This window comes from Tachypleus tridentatus, chromosome 5 (genome assembly GCF_004210375.1).
Source record: "Tachypleus tridentatus isolate NWPU-2018 chromosome 5, ASM421037v1, whole genome shotgun sequence".
Lineage (NCBI taxonomy): Eukaryota > Metazoa > Arthropoda > Merostomata > Xiphosura > Limulidae > Tachypleus > Tachypleus tridentatus.
The window spans coordinates 44235439-44252649 of record NC_134829.1 but is presented as its reverse complement, the minus strand read 5'-3'; the positions used below and the strand labels follow the sequence as shown (position 1 = coordinate 44252649).

The 17211-nt window shown below is 32.9% G+C and overlaps 1 protein-coding gene across 1 annotated transcript; it reads left to right on the top strand.

Annotated features, from left to right (window-relative positions):
- Positions 1 to 4164: 4164 nt before the first annotated feature.
- Positions 4165 to 15605, top strand: LOC143251039 (uncharacterized). Its single transcript, XM_076502335.1, has 8 exons — positions 4165 to 4319; positions 8090 to 8160; positions 9040 to 9105; positions 10839 to 10871; positions 11943 to 12014; positions 12847 to 12897; positions 13696 to 13807; positions 15386 to 15605. Exons 1-8 carry the CDS (start codon positions 4253 to 4255, stop codon positions 15388 to 15390), a joined length of 477 nt encoding a protein of 158 aa, XP_076358450.1. The 5' UTR covers positions 4165 to 4252; the 3' UTR covers positions 15391 to 15605.
- Positions 15606 to 17211: the final 1606 nt, after the last annotated feature.

Genomic DNA, 17211 nt, shown 5'->3' with positions numbered 1-17211 from the left:
GGCATGTCAAAATAGGCCTTGTAGGCTTAACACATTTTAGCAGATGCTATTACAGAGTACTTTTTTGCTTTTTAGCCACATACATAGCAGAATGCGTCTGGAGAATGTTTGCAGTTTCTTGATGCCATCTCTGATAAAATCAGATAGGTCTATGTGTTCACTTAGGCAGCTAGAACTAAACTGAAGTGGTGAGTGGTGAGCCCCTGTATATATATATTAATATGGAAAGTTCAAGAAAATTCTAAAAAGTTCTTGAAAGTTCTCGTAAGTTCTACAACATTCTTGAAAGTTCTCGTAAGTTCTACAACATTCAAGAAAATTCTTGAAAATTCTTGAAAGTTCAAGAAAATTCTCCATCAGCTACTCAGCACTGAATCTACCTGGAATGTTCTGGAAAATGGGTAAATTTGAAAATTTTATTACCCACGTCACAAAAGCAAAGTTTGAAGAGAAAAATAGGTCTTCTCCATTTACTTTAGGCATAATAACAATTTCTGCCCAGGAACAAGGAACAGTAAAAATTTTGTTACATAGTGTCATTATACTAAAATAAAGCATACTGTTGTACTTAAATAATGAATAATAAAAATCCGTTTGAATGTATTTACAAATAATAATGGTAATTGTAAATGCAACTAAATATTCACTATATTGAAACAACATTTTACAAAATATCGTCAAGACGTATGGTCTGGAACTGGTTAAAAGACGATAAAATAGAATTACCTCGTGGAGTATCGACTAAGATGTAGTGGCCTGATGAGTAATACTCGTTTGTTTTTCATAATCAAAGCTAAACAAATAGGTTATCTGTTTTATACACACCAAGGGTTTTTAGTGCTGACAGACCCGAATGTAGTGAAAACAATGTAAAAACATGTTTCAAATAAGTGAACATCCGCAACGTTGTGGGTACAAAAAGTTTGTTATAATTTGGACTTTGCTCTCTCTCTCTCTTTACCAAGAAACCAAATGATGTCGCGAGAACATTTTCCACATCATTACACCATGCACATCAGTTTCTGCTATGGAAACAAGTTAATGAAATAGGGTGTCACGAGGGCTATCTGCGCTGTCCGTCGATGATTTATTAGTAAAAGACCGGAGGGAAGGCAGTCAATCAACACCACCCACCGCCAACTCTTGGGCTGCTCTCATAACAACGAATAGTAGAATTGACCTTAAAATTATAACGCCCCCCTCCGGCTGAAAGGTCGAGCATGTTTGGTGTGACAGGGACTCGAGTCCAAGACTCTCAGATCACGATTCAAGCATTCTTATCACCTAGCCATACCGGACTAAGTCAAGTCGTAATAACCCTTCAAACAGTTCATCAGATTTCTTTTTCTTATCCTGAAGATGATCTAGAAAAGTCGAAACGTTGTTCTCTCCTTAATGTTCTGTAAAAGCTCATCTGGTTTTTATTATTTGTTTTCGTTATAACTCAAACTTATAATTGACTTGAACTTCACAAATCTATAAAAACAAATTGTATACGTTTTCAAACATTCCTATGTATTTAAGTTTTAACTTGGATACGTTGTTTCCTTCTCAAATTACTCAATTGCCTAAAAGGGATTTTCCCTTCGATTGACGTGACATGGTGGCACGTTTCTCTTTCACCAAAGGTCAATTTCACGCCGGAAATGCAATGTGACGAATAACGAGATTCCACACGTGCATATGAATAAATATATGACCTTTTTTTTATTGAAAAAACGCTATAGCTTATATTCATCTATTTCATAGGGTATCAGAATAACAAATAGAGGAAGTATAGCAGTTATACTAAATATAAAATAACATCTATTATATCACATGTAAGAACGTTAGTAAAACAAAAATCAGGATGAATTGAATTACAGAACATCCTGGAGTTGGCTCTAAGCTACGATCTATGTGTTGTGTAATGTGTCATTTGTGAAATGTCCTGAGCTTTTTCCTGACAAACTGAACACTTGTTTGTTCTTTAATCTTCTTTATTTTGAATTTCGCACAAACCTAAGAGAGGATTATCTGCATTAGTTGTCCTTAATTTAGTACTGATAGATAAAAGAGAAAAATATAAATCTCAGTAAATCGGATTTTTATACACGAACTTGTTAACATCAGCAATAAAGATAAAGTACGAACACTGGAACATAGAATAAAAGTTTATTGTATCTATTTGTTTCAGCTAAAGATAACCAATTTTAGAACATGCCCTATATAATTAAGTTTAAAAGAAACTGTTGTTGTTTGATGTAGAACTGAGCACTGGAACTAACGTTATTGATGTATCAAGCTGTGGATCTAAGGATCGAAGGTTTGAGTCACGACGTTCTTTTGAGTATGCTCCACATTTTCAGTTGTTGTGACGTTGTAATTGTGACAGTCAAATTTCATTCGTTAGTCAATTAAACGTACCAGCACAAGTAGTGAACGCTGGTTACCAGTTGCCCCCTCTCTTGACACATGTATAAACCAATAATGTCACTAATCTGATAATTCTGTGTAATTCTTTCAGTTTATATGTAGACAACGACAAAAAATATTGTGTGTACACTTTTATGCCAGAAGTTAGAAACCTACAATGAAATCGATATTTTAGTGCAAAGGCTAGTGGTCTACATGAAAAGAGCTAAACAATTTGTTTATACATTAAGTCAACTCTTGTCTCTGATAGAGTTGTTTTTTTAAAGAGTTTTGAGTATTAGCTACATATTAACTATAAAGCTTACCAGTCACCTGAATGTTTACCTTCAGTCAATTGATAAAACTAACTTATATTAAAGTAAGTTGTTGTAAATGTTTGGATTAACTGGGAGAAACTGTCACTAGCAATGTAAGAATAAGAAAGAATGAAATAAAAGGTTATATATTATTTTTAGACAGTGTAAGTAAATTGATTGTTGTTTTTGGAAGCGAACTCTTCATGTGACTGAATGATATAGTGATAAATAGAACAATGCTCCATAAAATGTGTAGTGTTAGAAGTTCCCACTAGAGGAATAATTGTGATTCCATTGTTATTACAAAGTCTTAAACCAATATATTTACAGTATTAGTGATAACTGACAACGGCCAGGTGGTTAAGGCACTGGACTCGTATTACACATAAGCATCATCTTATAATTCACTTCTTTTTCATGTTAACTTATTGAAAATCCTGTTTCACTCTTCTTCCTTCTATTTACATTATAGATATTATTTTACAAAAACTAGCTCTTTATTTGTCTTAAGTTATACATGCCATTCTACCAAAAGTAACTCATTTTTTAATATTAACTTATAATTATAAAATTCATCATATTTAAACTAACTCGCTGTTGAGGTTTTCATAGTACCCCAGTGGCTCAGCGGTATATCTGCGGACTCCGATCGGTAAAAACCGGATTTCGATACCTGTCGTGGGAAGAACACAGATAGCCTATGGTGTGCTTAATTCTAAACAATAAAATTTTTATTTTATAAACACAGTCGTACAGAAATGAATGATTATTAATACTGTAACCAGTAAAGCATAATTTTGTTTTGTTTTTCTTACAGAGAAATGTGGACATATTACGATTTCTACTTTAAAATACGCCTGAGGCTCGGCAGGGCCAGGTGGTTAGGGCGCTCGATTCGTAATCTGAGGGTCGCGGGTTCGAATACCCATCACCCCAAACATGCTCACCCTTTCAGCCATGGGAGCATTATAGTATGACAGTCAATCCCACTATTGTTTGATAAAGAGTAGTCCAATAGTTGGCGGTGGGTGGTGATAATCATTGTTCTTAACTTCCGGTTGTATCCTACTTGACGCAATTTCTGGTTTAACAGCAACACGAGCTATGATCATTTAATTCACACTATCAGATTCAGCTATACAAATACGAAGACCGTGGTAATTATTGTTATTTTGTTACTTGCGATTAAGCACAATTCATTGTATACCGTGGATACATTCAAAACTTTGAACAGTTGTATTAAAATAAAACAGTTGCGTGTGATCTTCTGTATTACAAACATATCAAACTTAGTAAATCAACATTCGTCACTCCCATTCTAACGGACGAGATACAGCTCTTCAAACACAATTCTGACACTTTTTTACGGTTCAGTTAGCACATCCAGAATCCTGACTCATTTTTATTGTAATTTATTCAGATACATCCTAACAGCATAAAAAAAAAAAGACGATTCGCAGCCTATATAAATCCGTGAAACCGTTGCGTCCCATAAAGAAAACGTGCATCGCTAGACGGACCTCGAACGCAGATTCTTCGAAATGTCACGTCTCGTGCTAGCAGTTGTCGTAGCTGTCTTCCTGCTTGGAGGATTTTGTATGCAGTCTGGTAAGTATAATGTGACGAGTGTCTTATAGCTTTACATCTTCATAGAGTGTCTTATAGCTTTACATCTTCCTAGAGTTTTGTATAGCTTTACATCTTCATAGAGTGTCTTATAGCTTTACATCTTCATAGAGTGTCTTATAGCTTTACATCTTCATAGAGTGTCTTATAGCTTTACATCTTCATAGAGTTTTGTATAGCTTTACATCTTCATAGAGTGTCTTATAGCTTTACATCTTCATAGAGTGTCTTATAGCTTTACATCTTCATAGAGTTTTGTATAGCTTTACATCTTCATAAAGTGTCTTATAGCTTTACATCTTCATAGAGTTTTGTATAGCTTTACATCTTCATAAAGTGTCTTATAGCTTTACATCTTCATAAAGTGTCTTATAGCTTTACATCTTCATAGAGTTTTGTATAGCTTTACATCTTCATAGAGTTTTGTATAGCTTTACATCTTCATAGAGTCTTGTATAGCTTTACATCTTCATAGAGTGTCTTATAGCTTTACATCTTCATAGTCTTGTATAGCTTTACATCTTCATAGAGTGTCTTATAGCTTTACATCTTCATAGAGTGTCTTATAGCTTTACATCTTCATAGAGTGTCTTATAGCTTTACATCTTCATAGAGTGTCTTATAGCTTTACATCTTCCTAGAGTTTTGTATAGCTTTACATCTTCATAGAGTGTCTTATAGCTTTACATCTTCATAGAGTGTCTTATAGCTTTACATCTTCATAGAGTTTTGTATAGCTTTACATCTTCATAGAGTTTTGTATAGCTTTACATCTTCATAAAGTGTCTTATAGCTTTACATCTTCATAGAGTTTTGTATAGCTTTACATCTTCATAAAGTGTCTTATAGCTTTACATCTTCATAAAGTGTCTTATAGCTTTACATCTTCATAGAGTTTTGTATAGCTTTACATCTTCATAGAGTGTCTTATAGCTTTACATCTTCATAGAGTGTCTTATAGCTTTACATCTTCATAGAGTGTCTTATAGCTTTACATCTTCATAGAGTGTCTTATAGCTTTACATCTTCCTAGAGTTTTGTATAGCTTTACATCTTCATAGAGTGTCTTATAGCTTTACATCTTCATAAAGTGTCTTATAGCTTTACATCTTCATAGAGTGTCTTATAGCTTTACATCTTCATAGAGTTTTGTATAGCTTTACATCTTCATAAAGTGTCTTATAGCTTTACATCTTCATAGAGTTTTGTATAGCTTTACATCTTCATAAAGTGTCTTATAGCTTTACATCTTCATAAAGTGTCTTATAGCTTTACATCTTCATAGAGTTTTGTATAGCTTTACATCTTCATAGAGTTTTGTATAGCTTTACATCTTCATAGAGTCTTGTATAGCTTTACATCTTCATAGAGTGTCTTATAGCTTTACATCTTCATAGTCTTGTATAGCTTTACATCTTCATAGAGTGTCTTATAGCTTTACATCTTCATAGAGTGTCTTATAGCTTTACATCTTCATAGAGTGTCTTATAGCTTTACATCTTCATAGAGTGTCTTATAGCTTTACATCTTCCTAGAGTTTTGTATAGCTTTACATCTTCATAGAGTGTCTTATAGCTTTACATCTTCATAGAGTGTCTTATAGCTTTACATCTTCATAGAGTTTTGTATAGCTTTACATCTTCATAGAGTTTTGTATAGCTTTACATCTTCATAGAGTGTCTTATAGCTTTACATCTTCATAGAGTCTTGTATAGCTTTACATCTTCATAGAGTGTCTTATAGCTTTACATCTTCATAGAGTGTCTTATAGCTTTACATCTTCATAGAGTGTCTTATAGCTTTACATCTTCATAGAGTGTCTTATAGCTTTACATCTTCATAGAGTTTTGTATAGCTTTACATCTTCATAGAGTGTCTTATAGCTTTACATCTTCATAGAGTGTCTTATAGCTTTACATCTTCATAGAGTTTTGTATAGCTTTACATCTTCATAAAGTGTCTTATAGCTTTACATCTTCATAGAGTTTTGTATAGCTTTACATCTTCATAGAGTGTCTTATAGCTTTACATCTTCATAGAGTGTCTTATAGCTTTACATCTTCATAGAGTTTTTTTCTTTAAATCAGAATTACTTTTAAGTTGATAAAATCTTACTTTGAGATTCTACACTTGTCACACGTCTTAATTTAAAACTTTTCAATTCAACATGCTAATACGAATAAAAATAACAGCCCTCTGGAGGACTGTTTATCACTTTCGCTTTAGAATCGAAAATATTTCCCTATATATTCTTGTCATGAATGAAAATCTCCAACACGCTTGCGTTCTATGTTTTTCTCGTCTTGTTTGTTTTGTAGCTAAGCACAAGTCTGTACAATGGGCTGGCTATCTGCGCTGCGCCCACCACATCTAACCAAACCTGATATTTAGCGTTACAAGACTTCACACTAACTGGAGGTTTCGGATTTTGCCCATACCAGAATGGCTTCTTGTATGAATATTTATTAATTCACACTTCTAGCGTGAAAGATTTAGTTGTTTGTTGTTTTGAATTGAGCACAAAGCTACACAATGGGCTATCTGTGCTCTGCCCACCACGGGTATCGAAACCCGGTGTTTAGCGTTGTAAGTCTGCAGACATACCGCTGAGCCACTGGGGACATGAAAAGTTTAGTTGATGAGTAGTGTTAGTGTGGTTGGACTGTGAACCTAAATGTGGATCCTATTGGTTGTTTGCTTTTCCTCCTAATCTATCAGTAGACCCTCTTGGTTAGCTCTTAATTTTTTGGTCAATCGCTTCTAAATAGGGTCCGTCTATATGGTTGTTCAGCAGCTCTGTATGAAAATTCGAAAACAAATAGACAATAGGTAAAGTTGAAAGATACTAAAATAAACAAACTATGTGAGGAATTAAGGATCAGACATCAGATCTGATGAACATATGCGGAATATGTCTTGCTGACTATTTCGTTTCACCTAAAGTTTTGTTTTTACGATACGGATAACGTTTCGGTTGTATAGTGCTCCTCAAGACGTTTCAAGGCGAAATGTTGATCAATAAAAGATATGTTCTGGAGAGGGCCCGGCATGGCCGGGTGGGTTAAGGCGTTCGACGAGTTCGAATCCCCATCGCACCAAACATGCTCGTCCTTTCAGCCGTGGGGATGTTATAATGTGACCATCAATCCCACTATTAGTTGGTAAAAGAGTAGCCCAAGAGCTGGCGGTGGGTGGTGATAACTAGCTACCTTCCCTCTAGTCTTACACTGCTAAATTAGGGACGGCTAGCGCAGAGAACCCTCGTGTAGCTTTGCGCGAAATTCAAAACAAAGGAAACAAACCAAAATGATGATACGTACGTTAAACAACGTTATATGTCACATCGATACCTGAACAAAAGAAGATAAATTCAGTGTTTTTAATACTATCTGAAACAAATTTTAAATTCACGAGTGGACGTCATCTCACCCTTAAAAATAAATAAGGTTCTCTAAACATTGTTGAGATTGTGTAAACATTGTTGAGATTCTCTAAACATTGTTGAGATTCTGTAAACATTGTTGAAATTCTGTAAACATTGTTGAGATTCTGTAAACATTGTTTGATGAATTTAGTGAGTAGAATATACTGTTTAGATAAATTCTCTTTGTATTGTGGTTTAGACCATATTAGATGAACAAGAAAGGTCCTATTAAAGGTCATCTAATGATAGTCCCCTGTAAATCAAACTTAGAATTATCACGTAAGGTGCGGGAAGATTGTTTTTCTTGTAACGTATTCATGTTTTACAGACGGAAGGCGAGGAAGATTCCGACCTAGAGAAGTAAACACCACTTGTCTTGTGGAAAACCTTCCTGATGAGGTAACATATCACGACTACGAAACTTATACGATCGTTTTGTTACCATCACGTTTAAATATTAAAACACTCCCCAGTCGAATGGCAGTGTAACCTTAAAACTTTGTAACTTCCACTATCATCAAACAAGTTCAATTAGTTTGTGTTAAAATGTTGACAAATTTAAAAGATTGACCTGGAGACGACTTGAATGAGTAATGAATGACACTTTATCGTAAATGTACAACACTTCGGCAAGATTACGTCATCATCAGGTACCGATAATATTATCCAACGTTTCATACTGAACGTTTGTTTATTAATAAACTCGGAAATTACTATTTAATGAGCATTTACTAACGGTATTACGTCATCAACTTATCCAAAGTTTCAGACTGAGTTTTCGTTTAATAAACTCCGTAATTATCATTTAGTGACAAGATTATGTCATCACCAGGTACCAATAATCTTATCAAAACATTGTACATTTATAATAAAACTTTCTTTATTATGTTTATACCGTAGAGAAAGTTTCAAAAACTTGCGTATACAAGGTATAAGAGTCACAGCCATCATTGAATTGCATTTAAACTCAAAGAAAAGACAGAATTAAAAGCATTTTTATCACCTTCTTTGACACTAATCTCAGGTCTCAACTTGTGAACTAGTCCATTTAAAAGAGAGCTTGCTTAGTCTCAAGCTGAGACCCTGGTTTAATTTTGAAAGAAGCTGACAATAAACAGCTTTTAGTTTTATAGATAAACAGAGACGAGTTATTTTTCACTGCCTTTGAATATTAACTTCTTCCGAGCCATGTTCGTGTTGAATCTCATTTTGTAGCGCTAAGTTCTTGACAGACTTATTTTGCATTCCATTTAACTAACAATGTCCTTTATTTTATAGATGAAAACCAATTTTGAAGATTGTATTGCCAACGAAACTAACGTTTGGATACGCGAGATTAAGACGGTAAGATGTTTATTTCATTTCGTTTTATCAGTCTATAATAATAATTTCTGGTACAGATCTGCTAAAAATTTGACCTTTCACACTGAGCACGGACTAGTGCACGAATAAAACAGTACTGGTAGAAAAGTATTAGAAAATAACCTGTTATTTATTCCTTATGAAATATAGATATTTAACTAGTGAGTATATGTATTCAGAATATTTTTAAAAATCGAATTATATTTAAATGAAACATAACTTAATAAAAACATTTTGATGCAGGTGTATCATAGTTGCTGTAGTCTCATTTAATAGGCTTACGACTAATGTAAAAATCAAAGTATATTACGAACCAACACAGTTTCTACTCTGGACTATTCAATGATTATATTAATTGTCCATTTTATTTATTTATTGTTAATAAGGTTCTTCAAGCCTACACGTTAATAATAGTTATGTATCCAATAAGTCCTCAAATTATCGAAGGCTTTCATTCACATGAACAAAAGACTCTATGGTTATTTCTTATGTATACACAAGTTTAGTGACTCTCTGATTGTTCCTTATATAAAACAGGCAAACGTCTAGTGAGTCCTTAGCAATCCCATGTCAAAAGAGACACAAATGTTTCATTACACCGTAATCTTTGTATTTCTATACTATCGTTGAGACAAAGAGACAATAATTGAATAACAAACAAACTTCTATAAACCGTAAAACGAAAGAACTGCTTCGATTCCTTTAAGGATATTAAGTCACGTCATTCAGTAACATGGTTCTGTTCGTTACATCTAAATCACAATTACAATGTGTGGGGTTGGGGGGTGGCGCGGCGTATCTGGTATCACAGTGTGAAAATGAAAACATTAATATTACACAGAAATGTTGTAACTGCAAGGAAGCACGTACAGCCAATTACAAAGGCTGTTAAAAATATTATCACATAAAACAACAAATCTTCAATAACAGAAACAACACACAAGCACTACCAAAAGATACACAAAATAAACCTCCACCATCAACACAAACTTCAAAACAAATTACCTCCAAAACATACGTCGCAGTAGTCATGATGGACTCAGGATACAAACAAAACGAAACTATTACAACCATAGATAAAACAAATACAGCTACAGAACTGATAAAACCAAATAGTAATAAACAAAAACTGACAAACTATCATGTGTAAACGTAGTAAAACATATGCAAGATTAAATGATTAATTAAGTTCGAAGAAGTGTGTTCCAATATGAACAGATCTTGTTAAGATAAAGTGTAATTAATACAGTCACATGTGGCATCCAGTACCAGGCCCGGCATGGCCAAACGTGTTAAGGCGTTCGACTCGTAATCTGAGGGTCGTGGGTTCGAATCCCGGTCACACCAAACATGCTCGCCCTCCCACCCTGCGAGCGTTATAATGTGATGGTTAATCCCATTATAGAGTAGCTTAAGAGTTGACGGTGGGTGGTGATGACTAGCTGCCTTCCTTCTAGTCTTACACTGCTAAATTAAGGACGGCTAGCGCAGATAACCCTCGAGTAGCTTTGCGCGAAATTAAAAAAACAAACAAACAAACAAATTCAGTACCAAGAACTGTGAGATAAAGTGTAATTCAGTACCAAGAAATGTAGGATTACGTTTACAGTATAATCTAGTACCAAGACATGTGATATTTAAATAAAAGTGCTATCTGTTTTCATGCCAACGAGAAGATGGGTGGCTGATGGCTAACTCGATATTTTTTTTTTCAGTGTTTGTATCTGGCGTTAGAAGACGTGGTAATGGTAAGATTATAATATTTATTACTGGAATATATGATACCTCTGTGAAACTGGGAACTTTTCGTGAATATTTAGCATCATAAACTAGACAGACTTTTATCAACTTTTGTATTTAACTGAGAGTTAAGTTGAGGTAGTAACACTAGGAGAAGTGCAAACAAACCATTTAATGAAATCAAAGCAAATTAAGCCCTAACTACGACAGTTAACAATGAGAATTTAAAACACGTTACGTTCGTTCTGAATAAAATGTTTGTAACTTACTTTTTTCTCCGTTATTTCAGTTGAATTAGTAAGTAGTAATAATCACTGGGGTACTTTAACACTGTTATAACACCACGATATTGATAATATAGGTACAATAACACTGTTATAACACCACGATATTGATAATACAGGTATATTAACACTGTTATAATATCACGATATTGATAATACAGGTATATTAACACTGTTAAAATACCACGATATTGATAATATAGGTATATTAACACTGTTATAATATCACGATATTGATAATACAGGTATATTAACACTGTTATAATACCACGATATTGATAATACAGGTATATTAACACTGTTATAATACCACGATATTGATAATACAGGTATATTGAGTATATTAACACTGTTATAATATCACTATATTGATAATACAGGTATATTAACACTGTTATAATATCACGATATTGATAATACAGGTATATTAACACTGTTATAATATCACGATATTGATAATACAGGTATATTAACACTGTTATAATACCACGATATTGATAATACAGGTATATTACCACTGTTATAATACCACGATATTGATAATACAGGTATATTAACACTGTTATAATATCACGATATTGATAACGTGTGTAGCTTAGCATTTACTTCATAACTATAACGTAAATAGGTTAACACTGACGTAACACTACGATATCAGTAACGTGGCTGTGTTAATATTGATTTAATATGATGTTATCAATAGCGTGGATAGGTTACCAAGGGTTTACTTGTTACCACAGTAAAATTCCATGTTTCAAAAGGTAAAATATTTTATAAGTTATTTATTTGACGCAGATGAGTGGAAATGACACAAGCATCGGATCCATTATAGACGACTTTGGAATAATGTGTAATTCAAACTCACAGGTAAGCAACTGTTAAAAAACATTGAATTTAACATGTTAATAATGAAGCTTTAAACAAGCATTGCAGAATATAACAAGTAATAATGAGTAAAGCATAGAAGAAAATAATAACTGTATTCAATAAAATGTGGAATAAAATAATAAACAATATTCAATAAAGTATGGAATAAAATAATAAACAATATTCAATAAAGCATGGAATAAAGTAATAAACAATATTCAATAAAGTATGGAATAAAATAATAAACAATAATAAAAAAATGTTAAAATAAACCAATATTCAATAAAGACTGGAAACAAATAATAAAATATGTTCTGAAACCGATCAGTCCTACATAACCAAACTTCCAGAAAATAAATGTTAAAACTATTGCTTGTTAACAAATAACATAAAACCAAGAGAACTTAGATATCTGTCCTTTGGGTTTGCGTACGTATAAGACGTTTCTCGTAACTTACAATGATATTTGGTAGAAAAGGTTTAGCTATTTTTATATTAGGTTCTGGTAAAAAAAATAACCAAGACCTAATATTTGTAACTTAATTATTGTAGTTTTAGGTTTAATAATTAACAATCGGGACCTAATTAACAAGAAGCTGTTTAACAAACAAATTACAAAAATTATTGCAAAAAATATGCCAGTTTGTAGAGCTTTATATAATTTAATTTTGGAAGTTCTGAAACATAGAATTAAAAAATTTATTAAAAAAATACAAGTTCGAAATAATGTTTGTTTCGTAACATAATTCGTCAAAATCATATACATTTGTTTTAAAACCAAACAACAGACTACTTTGTAATTAATATGTAACTTGTTTGTTTATGTTTTCAGGATTCACTTCGTCCATATGTTAATTGTATTGGAAGACATCTCAGACGTCAGGTTAGTTTTCTTCTTATTTCTGTAATTAAAATACCGTTTTCTTTATTCAAAAAACGATTCTAACACATGTTTTATGTCAACAGATGTAACAAGAAGTTTCGTTAACTAATTAAGTCTCTCCATACAATACATCTACTCAAATCTTTTTATAACTTTTGCTTACATTGGCTGTTTATAAACAGCAGAGCCTGTTTAATCTTAGAATTAAGCATGCGGGATTATCATATGAGTGTCCCTATACCCTAAAAGAAAAAATTATCCTATTCCTCATTTTGAAAACGTGAGGGCGTTATAAGAGTGAAAGTCACCTCATACTATTCGACTATAGTATCTCAAGAGTTGGTTGTCGAAGGTGTAAATTAGCTTTCTTCCCGCTTGTCTAAAATTTTAAACCTGTCCCATGCTGAGTCAGTCACAACGCTAAAAATCCAGGGTTTGATTTACTGTGGCGAACAGAGCGCAGCGAAACTTATTATGTAGCCTTGCGCTAAATCGAACAAACGAAACAAAGCATCAAGAATAACAAATATATATGCACAGAACTTAAGAACAATTAGGGAAAAATGTTTTGCATCTCTTTGTTAATTTCATACGTCTGGAATATTAGTGACACTGACTAGATAATTCTTTGGTAACTGTTGATTGTATGATACATCGACAAGATAATTCTATGGTAACTGTTGATTGTATAACACATTGACTATATAATTCTATGGTAACTGTTGATTGTATGACACATTGACTATATAATTCTTGGTAAATGGCTATATAATTATTTTTTGTGATTTGTATGAATAGTGTGGTTTTGGCGGAAGACGTAGAGCAGGAGGAAGAAACGGTGGAAGAAGAGGCGAAGGAAGAAGAGGCGAAGGAAGGAGAGGCGGAGGAAGGAGAGGCGGACGAAATGGTGGTAAGTGATAACATGGTTAACGCAATCATGATAAGAAAAATAATTATTATCACATGTAATTCTTATTCTTATAACTTTGTACAAAAAGTGAGCAAAGTAACATAAAATTATGTAACAGGCAAATAGTTCTTTAGATTATTATAAAACAAGTAGACTGTCTCATTAAGGCTACTACAAAACAAGTAGACTGTCTCATTAAGGCTATTATTATAAAACAAGAAAAGTGTCTCATTAAGGCTATTATTATAAAACAAGAAAAGTGTCTCATTAAGGCTATTATTATAAAACAAGTAGACTGTCTCATTAAGGCTATTATTATTAAACAAGAAAAGTGTCTCATTAAGGCTATTATTATAAAACAAGTAGACTGTCACATTAAGGTTATTATTATAAAACAAGAAAAGTGTCTCATTAAGGCTACTACAAAACAAGTAGACTGTCTCATTAAGGTTATTATAGAGGTAGCCAGCTATCTCTTAAAGGTTTACTTAGGGGTTTTACGTATTTTTCAGTTATCAGAACGATAGTTTTATATTATTCATACATGTTGTTTATTAGATAAATAAGTATGGTACTTGTTCTTACGTTCAATCTTAGTTATCGTGATTTTTAATGTTTTATTTTTTCTGCTAAGCATCACCTAACAAATTACTCGTGACTTTATGTTTTATTAAAAATGTGTGTAATATACATGTATCTTTATAACGCTTCCATGAATTTTGATTAACACCTACAAGTTTTCATTAGTGAATAGCATTTTTTTTTATTAAACGCATTTTACAAGGTGCTAAAATCATTTGGAATAATTCTAATGTCACAGTCTCGCCAACGGTGACGAAGAAAGATCGACTGGTCATCTACTGTATGTTCGCGTGCTCTTAAATTCTCTGTAAAGCTCTCACAGCCATGACTATTTCTTATACGTGTAAATTTGTAGACAACGTGAGAGTGATTTGTTTTAAGGACCGTGTTCTTTAAATTTGAAATAATTACGTACACGACACGTCAGTTAGGAAAACAATTTTAAATTATTTTGTAGATGAGTTTTATTATTCAAAATCATTTCAAACTTTTACCTCTAAAATGGAGCATACAATAACTTATTTATTTAGTTTCAACGTATTTACTAAACCTAGGAAGGTGTATAACATTTTAAAAAATTCTTAGTGACACTTACAAATAACTGTACAGAGAAACTAGTCCCCTAGTGCTGTATGTCTGTGAACTTAGAACGCTAAAAACCGGGTTTTGATACCTATGGTGGGAAAAGTATAGCCAGCCCAATGTGTAGCTTTGTGCTTAATTCAAAACAACAGAAAAACTATTTTATTGTAAAAAAAATGATATTTGGTAATTCTTTTCGGAATCCACAAAATGAACTAACTTTATTATAGGCCTCATTAAATAAATTACAATTTAAATTCAAAAGGTCAGCAACTATCAAAGTGAGAATATCAATTTTTATAGATACACAAAATGCATCATGAGTAGAATGTAAAAACCAATCAGCGTCATACAGTTAAATATAGTAAAACTACGTATCAAATAATGAATATTTTAACTTTTTATTTTTTGTAGGTTGACAAGAATGACAGCAGATGGCAGCAGCTGTATGGACTTATAAGCTCTTTGTATCTTGATAAATTTTTATTTTCTTCACGAACTGTATTTTTCTAGTTTCACGTATGTTTTCTGTAAGAGTAGTCCATTATGTAATAAATTACAATCATGTATGGATTCTAGTTTCACGTATGTTTTCTGTAAGAGCAGTCCACTATGTAATAAATTATAATCATGTTTGGATACAGTTTATTTCAATATTTCTTGTAGTTGTAGAATCATGTACAACTCATGTTTTCCACATATTTCAAGAATAACTTTGGAAATCTGTAAACTGTAACTACAAGCCATGTTATAATCGTCATACATGCCACTAATTTGTTTCGTATTCGTTCACCAGTTTATTCATTGTCACCAGTTTTCCATAATAATAACAGTCGAAGCAAAAAATTGTTTTATCTCGAACTCTTTCAGTGCCTTGGAACATTCCATGAACTTACAATATTTGTGATGGTCTGAGAACAAACTAGATATAAAACCAGTAATAAGCATTTTGCGGCTTTATGTGGAAATAGATGTATGCCATATAAATTTAATTGTTTCTTAGCTGTAAGATAAAAAATACAAAAAGATGGAAGGAAGCTAGTATAAAGGAAAGTTTTAGACATTGTGTTGTGAAAAGGCTTAGAATAAAACGTAATAAGTTTTAATCTTCGTCCATAAATCTGAGCATTTCTTTTCTGTTCCGTATTATCTTGTCTACATTAACCAAAGTCAATGACACACTTAACTAGAGCTTATCATGTAATTCAGCTACAGTTAATGATGTAATTCAACTACTTTTAATGATGAACTTAAACTATAATTAATATTGCACTTCAACTACAATATGGTATCACGTTTTGTATTATTGTTGGAAATAATTATGGAAACAGGAAAACTGTTATATAATGCAAATTGCAAATAACAGGATAATACATTTTGTGTAATAATGTAATGTAACCTAATGCAGCGTTGTGTTCACATGTTATAAACTGATTCTGTGTCAGGCAGTCAAACCAACACAAGGCCAATGAAATTATAAACAACGATACGGTTTCTAGTTTCGAAACTTATGGTAAAGACAGGGGTTCCTGGGAAGAAAAATATACACAACAAACGTATAGAATTGTTTGTTTTGAATTTCGCGCAAACCTACACAAGAGTTATCTGCGCTAGCCATCCCTAATTTAGCAGTGTAAGACTAGAGAGAAGGCAACTAATCATAACCACCCATCGCCACCTCTTGGGCTACTCTTTTACCAATGAATAATGGGATTGACAAGCACATTATAACGCCCCCATGGCTGAAAGGGCGAGCATGTTTGTTGCGACGGGGATTCGAACCCCTGACCCTCAGATTACAAGTCGAACGCCTTAACCCACCTGGCCATGCCGGGCCCAAAGGTACAGAAGTCAGAGTTTTAGCCAAAGACCTACTCCAATCAATAGATCGCAGTCTGACGTCATATTTTACCCAGTGCTCTATGAAAAAATCTGAAAAGAGTTTGTGAAACTGGTACTGGTGGCAATAAAATTGATTGAAGAAGAAAAATCAAAGTATCCAACAATGGTGTAAAGCATTTGGATTATAGACAGCGATCGAGTCAAGATCTTGAAAAGTACCACGTTACAAGTACTGGTGTTAACGTCACTTATTAACACATTAGTCCAAAATAGGATCAGTGAGTGTGCAGCTGCTCGGAAATATTTGGTGATAAAAAGCAATCAAACAAAAAATAAAAGAAATTAAACCTAGAAATATTAATTTTTACAACCAAATGTAAGATTGAGCTGTTTAGTAA